The sequence below is a fragment of the Girardinichthys multiradiatus genome, chromosome 1 (assembly GCF_021462225.1).
Source record: "Girardinichthys multiradiatus isolate DD_20200921_A chromosome 1, DD_fGirMul_XY1, whole genome shotgun sequence".
In the NCBI taxonomy this organism is placed as follows: domain Eukaryota; kingdom Metazoa; phylum Chordata; class Actinopteri; order Cyprinodontiformes; family Goodeidae; genus Girardinichthys; species Girardinichthys multiradiatus.
In genome coordinates, this window is record NC_061794.1 from 40,421,678 (window position 1) to 40,442,816 (window position 21,139).

General features: G+C 39.7%; 1 protein-coding gene across 1 annotated transcript in view; it reads left to right on the forward strand.

The window, feature by feature from the left end:
- The window catches only part of plxna2 (plexin A2), a 277,277-nt gene that overhangs the window by 46,329 nt on the left and 209,809 nt on the right, over positions 1–21,139 (forward strand). The window contains exon 3 of the mRNA XM_047362018.1: positions 6,935–7,117. Coding sequence (XP_047217974.1) covers positions 6,935–7,117 — 183 coding nt within the window. The remainder of the gene's footprint in view (positions 1–6,934; positions 7,118–21,139) is intronic.

A 21,139-nucleotide genomic window follows, 5' to 3' on the forward strand; every position in this document is an offset into this window, starting at 1 on the left:
GTTGCTCAGTGGTCCAAAGTACTTTTTTCGGATGAAAGCAAATTCTGCATGTCATTCGGAAATCAAGGTGCCAGAGTCTGGAGGAAGACTGGGGAGAAGGAAATGCCAAAATGCCAGAAGTCCAGTGTCAAGTACCCACAGTCAGTGATGGTCTGGGGTGCCGTGTCAGCTGCTGGTGTTGGTCCACTGTGTTTTATCAAGGGCAGGGTCAATGCAGCTAGCTATCAGGAGATTTTGGAGCACTTCATGCTTCCATCTGCTGAAAAGCTTTATGGAGATGAAGATTTCATTTTTCAGCACGACCTGGCACCTGCTCACAGTGCCAAAACCACTGGTAAATGGTTTACTGACCATGGTATCACTGTGCTCAATTGGCCTGCCAACTCTCCTGACCTGAACCCCATAGAGAATCTGTGGGATATTGTGAAGAGAACGTTGAGAGACTCAAGACCCAACACTCTGGATGAGCTAAAAGCCGCTATCGAAGCATCCTGGGCCTCCATAAGACCTCAGCAGTGCCACAGGCTGATTGCCTCCATGCCACGCCGCATTGAAGCAGTCATTTCTGCCAAAGGATTCCCGACCAAGTATTAAGTGCATAACTGTACATGATTATTTGAAGGTTGACGTTTTTTGTATTAAAAACACTTTTCTTTTATTGGTCGGATGAAATATGCTAATTTTGTGAGATAGGAATTTTGGGTTTTCATGAGCTGTATGCCACAATCATCCGTATTAAGACAATAAAAGACCTGAAATATTTCAGTTAGTGTGCAATGAATCTAAAATATATAAATGTTAAATTTTCATCATGACATTATGGAAAATAATGAACTTTATCACAATATGCTAATATTTTGAGAAGGACCTGTATTAGTCGTTATGGAGACTTGGTGATCCCATGGAATGTCTGTTTGCTGCAGTGACAGTGAGCTTTTGAGGATTTGTTTTACTTTGCTTACCATCCACCTCACTTTGCACAATGGCAAAATAAATATGGCTCCTTGTCCCTACTGAATAAACATACCCAGTCAAGAGTTAGGATTTTTCTTTTTTTTTGTGTGTGAGATCATGCTGCTGGAATGATAGATGACTTTTTGGCAGGCTTATTCTACATCTTTACCAGGTGTGGCTTACACTGCATTATCCTGTCTTTTTGTAATATTATTAGAGTGAAAATGATTGCAATCCAGCAAATCATCTTGATAATGAATTATTAGACCTTCGATTTAAGGTTAGACCCTCCCTATGGTTTTGTTAACTGTGCCTCAAACAATTTGTGACCAAATTACACATTGTGTCTGTGTGCTTTTCCACTGCCTCGTTGCTAACAACAGGTAGCCAGTAAGCTCAAAGTGAACAACTTTAATTATATGCCCAGCAGATATCCCCTTTGCACATGTTGCACTGCAAGTATGCTTATATTCATGCATGGTTGTGGCTGGGAATAGAACTGTGGCTGAACCAGGGGAATTCACACACACAGCCAATCAAAGATTTATCACCCATCCATTCAGTCTTCTGCTATCCGGAGATTCATACCATTTTTTGTAGTTAATCACACAAAGGTGAAACACAATGGGATTTTTTTGTTTCAGTCTGTTTAAGTGTGTTTTTCCTCACTAACACTATCATCTTGTCTTGCTTTTTTGCTTTTGTACTACCATATGATAATTAACTGCTGGTCAAATACACTGTCAGCTATTACTGACATACCCTGAGGTCACATTATCAATCAAGTCTCCTGCTGAAGATTTATTTAAATTCTTAAAAAGGTTCATTTAGATTCATGTAAAGTAGAATTGTCCTAAACTCAGTCTAGCTATAACCACACATTTTCTCTACCAATTCTGTACAGTGCTTTTGGTCAGTTAGGAAGCTGGTGATTCAGGTGTAGGCCGGTACTATGAGCTGGGTGAGCTTCTGGTGGAAGATGTTTGGGTTGATGGTGTTGAAGGCTGAGCTGAAGTCCACAAACAGGATCCTGGTGTACATCCCTGGTTGGTCAGTTGGGTGCAGGATGAAGTGTAGTCCTGATTTGACTGTATTATCTGCTGACTTGTTTGCCTAGATTATTGATCTGGTCAGTTGAGTAGTAAAGGGGGTTGATAATCAGTGTCAGCTGTTTTGGTGTTAGTGAAATTAACAACAGGTGTTAAGGGGCAACAGTGAAATTATCCCAAAAACCGGAAAGGTTTTGCAGGTGGAGGCCACCTCTCATCATTTTTTTTTGACTGCTTTTCAGTAGTTGGGGCCGTGTTCTTTTCACAGATGAGATAAGGTTCACTCTGAGCTCATGTGACCGATGTGAAAAGGTCTGGAGATGCTGCAGTAAATGCTATGCTGCCCACAACATTGTTCAGCATGATTGGTTTGATGGTGGGTCAGTGTTTGTCTAGGGAGCCATCCATGGAGGGACACACAGACCTGTGCAGGATAAACAATGACACCCTGACTACCATTAGGTAGCAGGATGAAATCCTTAGACCCATTGTTAGACCTTTTGCTGCTGCAGTGGGTCCTGGGTTCCTCCTGGTGCATGATATTGCCTGGCTTCCTGTGGGGAGAGTATGCAGGCAGCTCTTGGAGGATGAAGGAATATATACCACTGACTAACCTCTATGCTCCCCTGACCTAAATCCAATAGAACATCTCTAGGACATCATGTTAAGGTCCATCCAAGGCCACCAGGTCGCATCTCAGACTGTCCAGGAGCTCAGTGATGCCCTGGTTAGGATCTGGAAGGAGCTTCCCCAGGGCACAATCAAACGTCAGGCATGCATACAAGCACCTTGTGGCTACACAAACTATTGAGTACCATTTTGGAGTTGCTGCGATGAGGTTTTAGCAAATGGGACTGCCACATTCAGTTTTTCAATTTAAATGTTTTGGTAACTTTGAATTAAACTGTCTGTGGGTTGATAATTTGCATTTTTATCAGGTGGTGATGCATCTTTTTGTTCCTAAACCATTACCTATTCCATATTAGTAAGGATATCCAATTGAGATCTGATGTGTTTTCAAAATGTTCCTTTATTATTTCTTTTAGTAGTGTATAACTGAGTTCAACTTTTAAATAAAATTAATACTAAAATCATAACCAAGTTGTCTTTATGATCTTACATTGACAATTTACATTGATAGCTCTTGATATCATATAGGACAGGTTCTGTTGTAGGTCTCCACCATGGTTGTACAATATATCGAAAATATATTGTCATCACAATATCATTGGGCAAGATATTGATATTGCAAAGGACATATTGTAATGCAGTTCTTGTTTGCTACTACATTCCAAGTCTCACAAATATATGCTTTGGATGGCGCTAATAAATTTACCCTGTTAAAAGGATTCTTACTGCAGTAGATGCCCACACCTGACACAGATCATAGTGCCCATAATGCAAAGGTCACACTGAAACTGAAACATTGTACACTGAAAGGACACTGAAACATTGTAATGATTCATAAGAAGAAGGGGAGTGAGGAAATGTGGATTTATTGCTACTCATATTGATGCCAAATGCAGCTATAATATTGTCATCACATGCTTGCTAATTTGCAGCCCTAGTCTACACATATGTGAACACACACTGTTCGGGACTCTTCAATATGCTTGTGCCTGTATTCATACAATTTTTGGGCCAATAATATGCAAGTTTGTCAATTTTTGGTTTGATGTGGAGAAAAAAAGTACATCAGGTACAGATGATGAAATTTACCTCACAAGTTTCAGTCTGTTTATGTGAACAGTAATGCAGACTGGATCTAAAATTGCCTTTAGACAAGGGGAATGAAAGTAAAACAATGAAGCAAGGTGTGTGACTCTAATACTGGAGCTTGCTGTTCATCATCAGCATTATAACACTTGAAAATCTATACAGAAAGGGTTTGCAGAGACTGATCTGCCTCCCTTAAATGAAAATGCCACTCAAATTAGTCTTTATAAATTGTACTTCTCTAAAAAGAACAAAGACATGAATAGTTACAGAGGATGCAAATGAGAGATAGATGCACTGACAGAAAGGGAACAAATGAGTTGGTGTTAGAGGACAGGGATGAATATTCAGAGGGTGTTAAGGGATGTTTTAATGGTGGGGGGCTCGGTTGGCTGTCTCACTTTACTCCACATGGCACATTGAGGTCACTGACACTCAAACTGTTTCAACTGACCTGATTCAACACCAGAAGCATCACTTTCATATCTGTCATTTACCTCCCCACTCGTCATTTTTTTATCACTATTGATCATGCATTCTTACAGTATTTAGAATATAGAGGATGAAGGTTGCATTTTGTTCCTTACCTGCTATAGTTAAATAAGATCTGATAGAAGTGATATTTTTGAATAAACTGACAAAAACATCACTTCAGTCTTACAACCCCAATTCCATTAAAGTTGGGACGTTGTGTGAAACAAAAATATATACAGATTACAATGCTTTGTAAATCCTGTTCAGCCTACATGCAATTGAATTCATATGCATACTGGCTGAACAGGATTTGATAATCAAAGTATTTATTTATTTAAGTGTTTATTTATATTTTACACAATGTCCCAGCTTCATTGGAATTGAGGTTGTAGTTCCTGTGATTCCAGTCCAGATTTTGACTAGTCAGTTTATTGCAATTTATGCTGGTCTATATCTGAGGTAGTGATAATAAAAAAAAGAGAAAATGCTAAATTTCTGTTTGCACAAATAGAAAAATACTGGGGTTGGACAATGAAACTGAAACACCTGGTTTTAGACCACAATAATTTATTAGTATGGTGTATGGCCCATTTTTGCGGCCAATACAGCGTCACTTCGTCTTGGGAATGACATATACAAGTCCTGCACAATGGTCAGAGGGATTTTAAGCCATTCTTCTTGCAGGATAGTGGCCAGGTCACTACGTGATACTGGTGGAGGAAAACGTTTCCTGACTCGCTCCTCCAAAACACCCCAAAGTGGCTCAATAATATTTAGATCTGGTGACTGTGCAGGCCACGGGAGATGTTCAACTTCACTTTCATGTTCATCAAACCAATCTTTCACCAGTCTTGCTGTGTGTATTGGTGCATTGTCATCCTGATACACGGCACCGCTTTCACGATATAATGTTTGAACCATTGGATGCACATGGTCCTCAAGAATGGTTCGGTAGTCCTTGGCAGTGACACGCCCATCTAGCACAAGTATTGGGCCAAGGGAATGCCATGATATGGCAGCCCAAACCATCACTGATCCACCCCCATGCTTCATTCTGGGCATGCAACAGTCTGGCTGGTAAGATTCTTTGGGGCTTCTCCACACCGTAACTCTCCCGGATGTGGGGAAAACAATAAAGGTGGACTCATCAGAGAACAATACATGTTTCACATTGTCCACAACCCAAGATTTGCGCTCCTTGCACCATTGAAACCAATGTTTGGCATTGGCATGAGTGACCAAAGGTTTGGCTATAGCAGCCCGGCCATGTATATTGATCCTGTGGAGCTCCAGACGGACAGTTCTGGTGGAAACAGGAGAGTTGAGGTTGACATTTAATTCTGCCGTGATTTGGGTAGCCGTGGTTTTATGTTTTTTGGATACAATCCGGGTTAGCACGCGAACATCCCTTTCAGACAGCTTCCTCTTGCGTCCACAGTTAATCCTGTTGGATGTGGTTCGTCCTTCTTGGTGGTATGCTGACATTACCCTGGATACCGTGGCTCTTGATACATCACAAACACTTGCTGTCTTGGTCACAGATGCGCCAGCAAGACGTGCACCAACAATTTGTCCTCTTTTGAACTCTGGTATGTCACCCATAATGTTGTGTGCATTTCAATATTTTGATCAAAACTGTGTTCTTACCCTGCTAATTGAACCTTCACACTCTGCTCTTACTGGTGCAATGTGCAATCAATGAAGACTGGCTACCAGGCTGGTCCAATTTAGCCATGAAACCTCCCACACTAAAATGACAGGTGTTTCTGTTTCATTGTCCAACCACTGTATCTGATCTTAAAATGTGTTATCTCTAGAGATTGATAATTATTGTATTGTTTATTAACATCAGGGGAAAATAAATTTAAGAATAGTGAATCATTTACAGATAAACTGTCAGTCAGTCATTTTCTTCCATAGTGGGTCGCTGGGAAGCTGTTGCCTATCTCCAGCAGTCTATGGGCAGGAGGCGGGGTGCACCCTGGACAGGTCACCAATCCATCGCAGGGCAACACACAAACAACCATGCACACACTCATTCACACATCTAAGGGCAATTTAGAGAGACCAGTTAACCTAATAGGCATGTTTTAGACCTCCGGCTGCACGGCAGCAGTGCTACCAACTGCACCACCATGCAGCCCCTGATAATCTGTAATTGTTGATTTTTTTACAAACCCCCAAAACTGATATGGTTGATACTGTGACATTAGCTGTTTGAACTACTTTTGCCTGTTGGTTTCATTATAGCATTATTATAAAATCAGTATATTTGAAAATATAATTGAATGCATTGGGTTCAATTATATTTTTATATTGAGTGCTTTTTAGCTGGATGATAGCACTGAGTAACATAACTGTTGTTTTGAAGTAGCCCATTTGAAAATGGGTTGGGTTTTTTTGCCGAACAGTCTTTTTATCATCATTTTTGTTGATATTGCAATAAATACCACAACATTTTGTGATGCAATTTTAAGTGTAGTATTAAACAGTTTAGGTTTGACTACTCAGTTACAATATTTTCCAGACTCAACAAAAAAAATGTTATTTAGTGCTATAAGAAATTATGACGCAGGTACTTATAATTAATTTGTACCTTGTCTGTCACCTCTTTTTAGTACTGCGGAGGGCATAAAATTATGCCACATAAACTATTTAAAAATGGTGACTCTCTTTCTGATTCTGATTTTTATTGGCACTTAATAGCAATCATTCAATAACCTTTTTTTCTCGTTCTGCAGCCTGTGCCCATAGATGACTCCTTCTGTGGTCTGGACATCAACCAGCCACTTGGCGGCTCTCAGCTGGTGACTGGCCACACTCTCTACACTGAGACTCGGGACCGCATGATTTCTGTGACTTCCTATGTCTACAATGGCTACTGTGTGGCTTTTGTGGGCACCAGGAGTGGACGTCTAAAGAAGGTAATTGATGCGTCCTGTTCTCCTGAAGCAGTTAACACCTCTCTTGTGAGAGATTTCCGCTCTTGTCATTAGTATGATGCACAGGAATTCAAGCTGTCAAGAGTCCCTGGTGTATAGACATCATGAGGTCCTTCTATTTCTGGGGATATGGGTCACAGAGGCAATATTATCTTAGTATGAAAGGCTTGCTGTCTAACTGTCAGGGAAGGGTGATACCAGTGGCTAGCTCAGTGTCATGGTCATTATCAGGTCCTCTACTACCTTGTTTTAGTGCTGAATAACCTGAGCTAACCTATTAGTTTTAATGGACCCTTTTCTGCTTCTATCCAACTGATAGCACAAAAAACAGCTGGCCCATACATTAAGCCTCCTAGCTCTGGTTTTGAAAGACTACTGAAGCCACGGAGGGTAAAGGGTGCCCTGGCAGTTTGTGGTGATACATTTTCACACCACTGCTACAGAAATGAAATGGCTAGATGAACTTTGGCAAACTGTGACAGCAAAGGAAGTGAGCCTTATGTTCTGGGTTCAGAGATTAAAAACTTGTCAGTTGGTCAGATTTGCCTGTGCTTTGTTGAGTAATTTGTGACAGCTATTGGTATACATGCAGGCACAATGTTAAGCTATACAGATAATATGGTTATGTATGTAGATTTTGTCACAAGGCTTACCAAATGTTCTCAAATATTAAAACCACAGTGGATTCACCAGGATTTTTCTTTTTCTAAGTCAGTGAACGCACCTTACCTAAGTGCTACAAGGTTACGCTAAACACAGCAGTCTTGCAATATGCAATAATATTGGTGAATGTTGCGATAATGACATAACCTAAATAAACAAATTACTAAAAAGTGTTAGTCTTCTGCTTTGAGTTCATAACAGACCCCAGATAATGAGTTGTTTATCTGTATACTGGGAATAAAAGAATAAATTTTTTAATCTTAATAATATGGTTTTAATGAAAACATTGCTTCTTGCCAGCATCTGCTGTTTTGGCAATTAAACAACTTGATTGTAGGTCCTTAATGACTTGACCTTACCTTCTAAAACCTTTTATGCTGGATTAAACAACTAATGTTACAAAATAGAGTATATTACAGACTTAGAAAGCCAGAATACATAGTACTCAAATATTTAGCAAACACATATTGCAGTCCAGGCTGTTATCTCGAAAATGCTAAATTAACCATATATTGCATGGCTGTACTTTTGAGCTTTCAACTTCTGTCTTTTATGGAATCTCCTGGATTGAAAATGTTGGCTGTCTTTTGATCATCTTAAAATTAAGGTAAAGGTTTACAGACTCTAAGGAATACACAAACAGACTGTTGTTTACAATGATGGTGTGGCTGTGCCATCTACACAAATTGCTATGATAATATCATAAAGGCAGTTTGAAATGCCAGCTCTGTAATCATTTTGTCTGTTTTAATATGATAAAACCCTGTTTTATAGTGACTGCTCTCTCACCCATAACATAACTTTGCATTTGCTTCTAATTTCAAAACCTCATGACCAGTCTGTGCCAGAAGGTGAGATAAAAACATTTTCAATGCTTTCCTTATATCCTCTTGTATTATAGTTCTTGAAGAGAAACAGGAATCAGATAAAGTCAATTTCTGCAATTTGAAATCAGACACAAAATTCTGATCAGTGTGTCTAAAACAGCAGTTTAAAAAAAAACAACTGCTATAAAGACGTTTTATGCTTCTTCATGCACACCAAAGTATTCCAATCATCTTGTTACATTTAGGAAGTTCTTTGGTAATTCAAGCCTGGTATTTCAGCATAAATGTTGTCTCTCTGTGTTATTTTATCTCCAATTGAAATCTGTTAACAGATCACTCTGTGGGGATTGTGTTGAGGAGAAAAAAATAATCTTTTGAGCTGTTTAAAGATCTATTGCATCACTTTTATGCAGTTAAATTAGAAAAGACAAGAAAAGATTGTTCTGATATTGTTTCATCTCTGTGCTTCCTTCCATACTTTTGCCTATGGCTGCTGTTCATTTCCCCACTTTTCTCTCCTTATCATCTGCCCTGATCTGAGTATCCATGCTAAAAAAGCCAAACTTGCTGCTGCTGCTGTGTGCGTACTCAAATTGCTTCTCACAGAGCCGTGACTGTAGCCACAGTAACAGCAAACTGAAGAAGGAATTAACCAGGATATGAGACGAGCACCTAGACAGAAAAAGCAGCACAGTCCAATGCTCAGAGCACCATAATCCTGCTAGGACACATACAAAAAGTCACTAGATGAGAAAATGAGAAGTTTATACTCTAATCAACCTAACTGTACACAAACAAAGACTTCATTACAGTACTTGTAATATAATTTATGTTTTTTAAGCTATAGATAGGAGAGCCCTAAATTATTAGGAAAATGAACTGTGCTCTGATTGTTTGAACTTGGCTTCAAAAGCTTATTTTTAGTAGAACCATTGCCTGCTACATTTTATTTGAATTTTACTTGTTTTAGAAGATTTGACTAGAAAAGCAACTGCATTGCCCTAATTTACATACAGGTATGATCTTGGTCAAGGTGAAGCCATTATTTGCATGCTTGGACCAGCTCTGACTGTTCACCTAATGTGAATGAAAGAAAGGATGACCACAACCAGCCAAGCTTTGTGTGGTTTATGTGGCAATATGAAAAAAGAACGCTTTACTTTTTAAATACAGAAATGCACCCATCAGGCTTTTCCTGGCTTACAATAATTCCCGGTTTTTTGTTGGCATTTAATTTGCTGTTTCCCAATTTGACCGATTCAGACGTTTTTATTTTAAACAGAATAACACATAAAAGGGAAAATGTGCTGCAGGTTCTTTGATACAAGTAGTAGTTTTATAACAGAAAACTAAGGACTACATCCGGGAGGGGCTCGGAGTAGAGCCGCTGCTCCTCCACATCGAGAGGAGCCAGTTGAGGTGGCTCGGGCATCTATACCGGATGCCCCCTGGACGCCTTCCTTGGGAGGTGTTCCAGGCACGTCCCACTGGGAGGAGGCCCAGGGGACGGCCCAGGACACGCTGGAGGGACTATGTCTCTCGGCTGGCCCGGGAAAGCCTTGGGCTCCCCCCGGAGGAGTTGGAGGAGATGTTCGGGAGTCTGCTGCCCCCGCGGCCCAGTTCTGGATAAAGCAGAAGACGACGACGAGGAGAAAACTAAGGAACTTGTGCATTGTAGAAAATGTCACTAACCTTTATATAAGTAGTGACATCAGCCTCAAAAAGTGAATCAGAAGAAAAGTGCATCAGAGTAATTGTTGTCGGTTGATGCCTATAATGAGTAAGAAAAAAAATAATTTTTTTTGTTTCTGATCTGCACATAACTCAGTCAACAAATCAAGGGGAAACTATCAGATTTTAATGTATGGTCAATTAATTCATGCATCTGTGTTTGAATGGTTAAATAATAATCAAGTATGAAGGAGTGTGCATTTATGTCTGATGTGTTTTCTTATTTATGCTTTAGGGTTTATCCATTCACTCCCTTTGTCTCCAGAGGCAGGGCTGATGAATGTGGTGATCTTTGGCTGCAGCCTCTTTGCAGAAGGATGATGCAGAGCATTGTGAGAGACACGGATGAAGTAGGATGCTTCAGGCTTCCTGCTGATCTGAGCATGACACAGCTTGGGTGGCAAGCTTTGATGCTTTGCTGGTGACACAAACCTATACATGCTTTCATGCAACCAAAAAAGTCATGAAGCTAGGGAAAAGGAGGAGTGTGACAGTAGTGTGATCCATGATGGAAAATATACAAAAAATATATATATTTATAAAAATGAGTAGCAGGGAGAAGCAGAGATGGAGGAAGGAAGAAGGCATTGGGGGAGGGAACACGAAGGAGACCACTGTAATGTGAATTTAGTGCCGCCAGAGAAACTAGGATTGCACCGCATTTTGTAATTAGATTGGCTCCCATCCCAAAGTTGCCCTCTCCCTATCCTTCCATTTATTGCTTCCCCATTCAATTCCGCTCCTCCTTCCTGCCCTCCTGCTTGCTCTCCCTGCAGACCGGCTCTCATATATTCTGCTGTTTTTCTGGGCTTTGCTGGAGCATGGTGAAGCATGAGGGATAGTGTTGGTGGATATCGCTGCCTGTGACAAGCTTTTGTGGGAGGGTTGATTGAGGATGAGGCATTAAGAGGGTGGGGAAACATAGACAGATATTAAGGTGAGGAGAATACTTATACAGTCCTATGGATGGCAAGAAACAATAAAATTCCACTTAGAAACCAAATTCAGGGCAGCAAAACGGACATGCTGAGGTCATGTGTGGATGGCATAAAGTGATTACATTCCAATGTGTGACAATAGCTCCAATACACACCTTTTTTTGGGAATCATGTCTAAAAGCCAGCATAGAGTGAATCCACTGTCATACTGCAGGTATATTTGCAAGCTGGCATTTAAAACATTTCTGGACATTTTGGTTTCACCATTGGTGGGATTAGCTTTTGATCTAGAGTAGAAAATATAGTTTTTCTTTAATGCAGGTAATTGTATTCTTTAACACTAAAACAGAAAGTATCTGAATTGTTGTTGTTTCTTAAAGACACTTCTTACTGGGAAGGCTTGCTCAGTTCTGAGTGGTGGAGATTTTCAGGCTCATAAAACATTGTTGGAGTTTCACCACTTTGCAAGTTGTCGACGCCACATTTGTGTCAATGACCAATTCGCTTACAAGTCCTTTGGGCTGTTCTTGTTGTGAAACTGCCTGAGGAGGAGAGTCAAGGTTGTCTTGTAGATGTTGAATGCATGATACCAGAGACGTGCTCCGTTTAGTGTTGATTTTTAGAGTTTACCAAAAACGGCTTTTTACACTATTTACTAAAGCTCTCTTTTCAAACTGATGTCTTAGATGGGTGGCTAAAGCTTCTTTCACTCTGTACTAAGACAACATCACTACATTAACAATTTGCCTGAAAGTGGATAGTGTTGGCAGGGTCTTGGAAAGGTCTTCATGATGTAACGTGGACACAACGGTACACATTTTGTTTTGACCACAAACAAACTTCTATGGTGAGATTATGATGGTTTATTAGTGTTGGTAGTATATTTTTAGTGTGGAGGGGGCCTAAGCAGGCACATTACCACATGGCAGTCTTTTCTGCCCAGTACATTCATTAGAGCTTCAGAGTTCTACCGATATTCTTTGAATGACTAATATTGAATGCAATGAATTTTAAGGATTGGCAACACAATATAACATTGACTAGAATTTTAAGCAAATATGTTCACTTCTGTGTCTGTTAAGTTTTGAATTATAACTGCAGTAATCCACGGGTGAGTAAAATGTACTGCACAACATGCGCTTTTCTTTTCATCATGCACTGATAGATAATCAGGAAGTGGCTCGGATGATATGGTCCACAGCTAGAGAAGACAACTTAAAAGGGTGGTTCAGGTGTTTAATTGGACAAACGTTCTGTAGAACTGGTTCACAAATTAGAGGATGCATGGACCCATCACATGGCTCCCCACACTGGCCTGAAAAAACAGCAGGGTTTGTGTGTGGTCTGCAAACAGTGTCACTGAGGGAAGCAGCTGATCATAAGGCATAAAACGCTGCAGAGTTGAAAGGCTTCTAAAAGCAAGCAGCTGCTTCTACAGAGCCCTGGTGGTGGACATGTGGTCTAAATCCCCCCCAGCCCCCCAAGCTTTCTTTTACCCATTTACGCTCTTTTACCACACAAACATGCCTTTGAGAATTAGCCCTTAAATTTGTCACACTTGGGACGGAATGATCTGAGAGCCCTGCCTGTCTGGCCTGTAGGCCCAGAGGCTGTTCACCTGCTTTGGTTTGACCAGGCTTTGCCTAGCATCGACGGTCATGAGGGAATGGGAATAATATTGGCACAGTGTTCCTCAGTTCATTGAGTTGAGTAGAGTAGTATGACATAAACAATGTTAATTCTGACTTGCCTACTACTGAGGAACAACTAAAGCACCAAGTAGAAACCGTTTTGTTCCAGTGGTAGAATTAGTGCCTAATAGTGACCGAGTAGTCCTGTCTCCTGCACCTTATACAACACACATTCAAACAAACACACAATTATACAAATCTACTATATGACATATATTTATTACATTTTGGTACTGTGATGCATCTGAACTACCATTTGTAAATTATTTTAAAAAAAGCAAAGTGTATTAAAAAAACTTGCTGTAAAAAAAAAATCAAATGTATAAATAATTAAAACAGTGTCCTCCTCAGGCACATGTTTGCCAGGTTAAATCTAGTCATTTTTGGTTTTTTTAATGGGATTTGAGCTAACTGAGATTAAAACAACTGAACCATATTAACTACTTTACCATGGGTTGTCATTGTCAGTATGTAAGGAATTAAATTAGAGATGTCATTAAAGAAACACAATTACAAGATAAAAGAACTACTTAACTGCCTCAAGGTGGACTTGGTTTAAGATTACCATTTTCGAAATGATTTTTCACTGAATGCCTGGTAAAATAATTGTTGCATCACTTTGTTTAAGATTGGACATTTTGTCCTTATTAATCCTTCACAACGTAAATACAAAACCTTTGTAGATTTTTTCTTATAATATTAATAAAGAGGCACTTTACATTAAAACAATCATTATTTTAAGTAAAGCACAGCCTCCTACCTGTTTTCCTTTGCAGCTACTTAAATGACTTAATCTCGTTGCTTTTCAGAGATAATTTAAGTCGTGGTAAACTAACTATTGATATCTCTGTTTGCCCACTGGCACTAAGTAGCTGGGAGCCTGGCATTGCCTTAAGAAATTACTTCTGCTGGTGGAAACTTAAACTTAATGAGAAATTTCCACACACTGCAAAAAGAGGTCAATATTATGTTTTATCATTTGGACTAAGGCAAGCTACAGAGAGTGTTGACGTTTTTTCACCCACAGAAAGATATGCTAACTAAACTAAGAGCTTGATCAAAAACTGGCATGCATAAACTCTACTGATCATCGATCTTTTGATCATTGTATGGTAAGGCTTGAAGAGTTACCTTAGCTTTTGGAAATATATTTCTGATGGTTAATCGGCATTAGTTGCCGAAAAACAGCAATTTCTACATATATGTGTTCTAAAGAATGTAGATAGAAATGTACTAAATGTGGCCTTTAGTCTTGCTCTTTCTCCAACTTTTGCAGCCTATATGAAATACAGTCATGTCTCAACATATAGAACGTTTTGTTTTACATAGTTTCTTAAATCTCATAGCATCTTCTGTTATATTGAACACCTTACTGATACTGAAAATGGCTAACCTCAAGTCATCTTCCTTTAGTAATAACTTTCAGACCAAAGAGTAGAGTTGTTAGTGTCTTTGTATGGTGTTCACTGATGAAAACAATAATAGATTGAATTTTGTAGTTGCTGACTGGCCAATCACCAGTCGTTCTGCTCAAAATGAAAATTGGCCCATTTAATTCAGAATTCGGGGTAATCTTGTATATAGCCTTAACTTTCTTTTAGATTTTGAACTACTATCTCTATCAAAAACCTGCAGAACCTTTTATATGTTCATTGTTAATCAATATTGGTCATTGAATTAAAAAGAATATAGTCGGAAACGTTTTTTGTTCTGTATTCCTTTGCAGAAAATGAGAAAACCAGAAATCAGTATTGGCCAGTAAAACTCATCACTCTATTTGTGCTAAATGTTTTTTCACCAAAAGCAACCACCTAATTCAGTTAATTACCCACTTGTTTATGGAGTTGTGAACTGGCAAGATGTCTGCATGACCTTTTTTAGAGCCCAGCATCCACTTGACCCCCTGCTGTTTGGATCTTAACCTTGGACCAGATGCAGCGGTGTCCAGCGGCAGCCCCAGGCAGCAGGGGCAGGCTGTGTCTTTCATGGCTGTCTTGTGCTTGTAAAGCACTGGACCAGGTTTTTATCTGACAAACCTGGTCCAGGCTTCTCCAAACACTCCACTGTTAAAAGGCCAGTGGAAAACTGAGAGCCCCTGCCGTTCAATTCATCCAAGCTTTATGTCTGCCTTTTTTAACTTCTCGGCCAGCTAAATTCACTCTCTCTTTGTATGTCCTTTTTTTCTTACTACCCTATCTTTTCAGAGTGTTAAATTTAACCTGGTCAGTCATCCAGATGTCTTCTCTTATTTTCTTCCCTCACTTTATTTCCCCCTTCCTTTCTGCCCCTCTCTCTATGTTAGTCTCCTATTCTCCCTGACAGTCTATTTTTCCTGCTTTTTCCCCTCTCAGAGTATTACAATGACACCGCCTACCCTGCAGTGATCTCATTAATCACATTCAAACAGCTCTCTGTTTCTGTTTCTCTGCTTCTGTGTCTCCCTCTCCTTTCACTTCCTCTAATTGCTTGCTCTTTTCTCTGCCAGTGTCTCAAAGGAAGTGTTTTTCATTATCTAACAACAAGAGACAAATACTTATACTGTGCATACATTTTTAGATGAATTATAGATGTGTAGGCTTCATTTAGCGGACAGATATACAGTTGCATGCATTCATTCAAGCAAAAATTATTCCCATAAGGCTTCAAAGATTGGGTCTCTTATGTGTCTGAGTATGTAAATATGTTGTGGTCTGTTTATTCATTAATCTATATAATTCAAACTTAGTTGCACCACTAGATAACACTGCTCCTTTAATTGATGCAAATCAAGATTTACAGAAATATTATATACATGGAAACACATCTAACAAATCTATTTCTTCAGTTATATTGAAGTGGCATCATTATAAAAAGTCATGGTAACTTCAGGTTTTAACATTGGGTAGTATAGTAATTACCATGTTAGTGATTAACCAAAACTAACCCACAATGCATGACAAACTCCAACATTGCTGCTTCACTAAAATTTGCTGTCACAGTTTCCTATTTTGCCACATATGTCTAAAGAAGCAATTTATGTGGGTTAACACTTAATTATATTAGGCGCCTTTTGTGAAACGTCTGGTTGTATGTGTTCCTCACAATGTGTCCCCGATTTGTGAAGTGGTCTGTATTGGGATAAAAGGTAAAATAAATTCAGTTCTGCTGGCATTTTATTTATATTTATTAATGTTTCACATTCTGTTTTTTATATTCTTTACTTACTTCATCCCCTGGCCACCTGAGGGTGTCAGTACAATACTCTATAGGCAGTCTATGAGTGCCTGCTGGTGTTCAAATATTAAAGCTGAAGTAAACAGAAAATAGGTCAGACTGCCTTGCTGTTGGAGCAGCTGCAATAATTCGACCTACCAAAGTGGGTAAATCTTCAGTGCAGACAAATCACCTGTATAGTGTAGTATAAGATTAAGTGTAGTAATCAGATTTTTTGTGACATCTAATTAGTACTTGTATACATTTTGTACCAGAGGAAGAACTATGAGGTATAAATGGTGTCTCTGAGTTGCAACTGATTACATTTTTAGCTGGAGTATCAGAAGAAGAAATTTCAGAAGAAATTTTTAGCTCACTTAGAGATAGGGTGAGGAACTCGGCCATCCGGGAGGGGCTCGGAGTAGAGCCGCTGCTCCTCCACATCGAGAGGAGCCAGTTGAGGTGGCTCGGGCATCTATACCGGATGCCTCCTGGACGCCTTCCTCGGGAGGTGTTCCAGGCACGTCCCACTGGGAGGAGGCCCACGGGACGGCCCAGGACACGCTGGGCGGACTATGTCTCTCGGCTGGCCTGGGAACGCCTTGGGCTCCCCCCGGAGGAGCTGGAGGAGGTGTCTGGGGAGAGGGACGTCTGGGCGTCTCTGCTGAGCCTGCTGCCCCTGCAACCCGGTCCCAGATAAAGCGGAAGACGACGAGTACGAGTACGATTTTTAGCTGCAGTATCAGAAGCATAAGGGTGTGTTAACACACACCTTTATGCTAGAAAAAACAAGCACTGCTTGGGCTTGAAAGGTGTGTTTTGGACAAACCACAATAGAGATATTTAAACATAATGCACAGTGGCATATTTTGTGACAACCCACCACAGTACATCAGCACAAATGACTTATCAACTATCAAGCATGGTGGGGGAGGGTTTATAATTTGGGCTTGCTTTGCAACCACAAAAATTGGACAATTTGGACTGTCTGACTTTAGCATATGTTCTATGGCAGATAACTGCATAAGGAAGCCAAATGTGAAGAGATATGTCCAACAACTGAAGCTTGGCTGTATGATCTGTTACGGTGTACATTGTACAACAGAACAATCCATCCAAACACAGCAGAAAATCTAAGACAGAAAAGCGCTGGACATTAAAATTGCAACATTATAACAAACAAGAAACCTTAATAAACTAATGCATCACTTGAAGTAATTGCTACTCAAGGTGGTTTGAAAACAATTAATTCCTAAAGATTGACATTTTTCAAACACTGCTTCTTATTTTTAGCTGTTTTTTTTTTTCTTATATTGCTAAAGACTTAGCACACACAGATGCTATGACTCCTTACATTTCCAACAAAGAGTACATTTCTCTCTCTGTCAAATGAACTAGAACTACAAAGCAGTTGTCTTTTTGGTTCTGAGTTGCCAGCTGGCATGGGATTTGAGTTTTTCCTCTATAGCTTCTCCACTGACCTTGCTAAAATACAAAAAGGGAGCAAAAGAATAAACATCTTTGGGAAAAATAAAAAAAAACTGAAATAGATTAGTGAGCAACATCTGTCAAAGTGGATGGCTGGCAAACTGCCAGGGTTTATTGATTTGCTTTACAAACCATTTGAATGAGCCAGATAACTGTGATTAGCCAATTAATTACCGCTGGCTAGAGTGGTCTAAAATTAGATAAAAGGGAGAATGGGAAGAACAGTGGGGGGAGGAAGAGGAATGAGCACAAAATCTAACTTTCTAAACTTGCACTGAAATTCTCACTGTGACCCACAACACTGGGGAGGTTTTTGAAGCGCTTGATGAATTTTCCATATTTTGTATGCAACCTAATATTCATCGTCATTAGAAGCGAGTTACAACACCAAAAAAAAATCATCATGCATTGTTTATGGGTTTGATGGCATGCATAATGTTTTCAGATTACCAAAGGAACCAAAACAACAACCTTTCATCTACTTTGCAAATGTGTGCTTCCATTTCAAGTGGCTTTTCAAGTTGCACAGCACCACTCAATCTCAGAAATGAGAACAGTTCTGGGTTTGATGATATACTAAAGTGTTGTCTATGCCAAGGCAAAGTGAGTGTGACGGTGACTAATGTTTCTATCTGATAGTAAGACAGATTTACTGTTCTTCTGTTCCCTACTTCATACAAGACATCAGCAGCCATCAGTTCCCTTAAAGCTATGCTTGTCTTTGTGACAGGCGTTTAATGCATTTCTGTGATCACACAGTGTTTACAGGGAGCTTTTATGGGCTCTGCACAAACCATTTCTTTGATGCGTGTGTTTTCTCATTCAACAGCTATTTGGTTACTAGGTTCAGAATTAGAATTAGGGATTGTGTTAACATGCCTTGTCCTGCTGTCCTTTGAAATTGCTACTAACCTCTGAAACCTTCTCTCTCACAGTGAGCGATTGAAACAAGCCACCTTTTATCATTTTCCCAGATTTTCCTCTTGCTCGTTTTCTCTCTAGATTTTTCTTCAGTGTCCAGTCTCCTATTTCTCTCTGCTGTTCCCTCCACCTTCATCTCTCTTACTTACCAAAGGGTTGTCAGGGAGTTCCATCAGCCTAATGAACAGTGATACAGTGCTAAAAGCATGTGATAATATTTCAAGCCAGTAGTAATCTCAGCTCACTCAGCCTTTACCTGCCCATCACCTCTGCCCCTTTTTAACACACATACACACAATGGGGCATCTGATCCACCTGACAGCTGTATGTCAGGTCTTGGCCTTATGCTTTCATGAGACAAAGCTGTCATCCTAAACTCCATCTTTACTGTGCAGCAGTCTGAGAAATATTCCTAAATGGGACTGGACAGATTCGTCTGCATAGCTTCTAAGGAAGTGTAAACATTTCCTGAATATTTATTAAATGTTACTTGATTGACTTGAGGCTTTTCTGTGTGGAACAACATGAGGGTTTTCTCTTGGTAATCTGCCTTCCTTCCACTGTCCATAAGTATGCTTACTTCGCTAAGTTAGGACTTTAAATTGGCCATAGTTGAACTTTAGGCCTGCATAGTTGCCTATGTCAGTGTTTGTCATGTGTTGCACTGGAATACTCTGAGGTCCAGAGTAGATCTCACTTTTTGCTGATTGCTGGAAACGGCGACAGGACTCCAATAACTCTGAACAGGACAATCCAATGATGGATGGACAGACGGACGGACGGACGGATGGATGGTTTTTGTACATGTCTTGCAAACAAGAACCCAAATATACAGCAGTTGCAATGATTTAAACAATTTTTTATCAGTATCTAACAAAAATGTTTCCACAGTTGCAGATAAACCAAACAAATTAATCCAAACTGAAAGTCAAGTCATTCATAAAGCTAAATTTCACTCATATAAGAAGAAACAACAGTCATGATCTAAAGCTTAGGTTTTTGCAGCATGGGATTTGTGTGCAGGACCTTAACTCTTAGCTTTGGACTGAAATCTAGTGGACAAAGATCCTAGATGTTGCTTTGAGAATCTGCTAGAGCCATTCTTTCAGCTCGGGGGTCACAACCTGGCCCCAACTTTCCACAGATTCTTAATTTGAATTTTTTTTAAATCTATGTCTTTTGATGTTGCTGTTGCTTGGGATCACTACCTTCTATCATTAGTGCCTTCTTTTACACTTATGTTACCACCAAAGTGTAAGTGGTTAGCCATAACCAATTTGTTAGTCTTGATCTGGAAATCCCACAGAATCTTAACCTTCTCTGCTACCTTTGAAATAGTCTATGATTTTGACATCATCACAGCCTCCTTGTTGTGATGTCACATCATCCAGATTTCAACCATGAATCTATATTTTTGCTTAGCATTGTTTGATTAAGTTATTTTAAAAAATAGAATTTAATGGAGCATTATTCAAGAAACTTACATTGATATGTACTGATAAAGGCAGAAGCTAGGGGTTTCCTGATCAGGATTTTTTTTATCCCTCTTGCTGATCTACGTCACTTACGATTTGGCATTTATCAACAGTTCCAGGCCAATACTTTAAAGTTAAATGGAAAATAGACTTAACTTAGGAAGTGGTTTTCTAATCATACTGACCATTCAAAGCGCCTTTTTAGTCTCATTTACAGGCATACACAGATCAGTAAGTAGCTTAAGGTCTAGTGTCTTGCCCAAGGACACTTCAACATATGATGGGGGAAGCTGGAATTGAACACACAAGCTTGCAAATTTCTTGCCACTTTACTTCCCACTGAGTCCCAATCGCATATAATGTAATCAATATCATATTTGTGATACAGTACAATTTTATCCGTCACTCACTAGTGACATTCAGGATCCTGCATTATTAGGTTTTCTTGAAAGCAGCAGATATTTAGTCCCAGCTGAAGGACTTGCAGGAAAGCCTCAATATTTGGCTCTAGCATAGGGGTTTATCTGGCTTAGAAAGCTACTATGATAATCTGACAACGCATCACCTTAAACTTGCATAGTTGCAAATAACACCTGACCAATAAAGTATTTGCAGATAGTTGATTATTGAGTATAAACAGCTTCAAACTTGAGATATATGGTTTGACTGGTGTCACAAAATGAGAAATTGTTATCCATTTACAGTAAAAGTTGCAATATGTTGTAAGGTCTCCTAGGCAGGCAGAGTGCTGTAGAATAGAAGGAAAGTGCAGAGTGCTGTCATGAATTAAAACTAAAAACAATAACAAGGTCCTGCGTGCAATTTTGAAAAACACCTGCATCACCAGAAAACTTGCCAGGGCACTCAGAAAGCATGAACAAGGTCAGCATATCAAAGACCAGAGCTGTAGCTGGGGGTCTTGTTCAGTCATTGGTCAGCTCAGTCACTGCTGTTATTCATTAAACTGTAATGGTTAGCGGTTAGGAAAACAGTATCCAGGCTGCTGGTAACTTGAATAAACATAAAGGTCAGGGCCGTGGCCAGGGTGAGACTTAGCCATCCATGGTGACATGTGCCC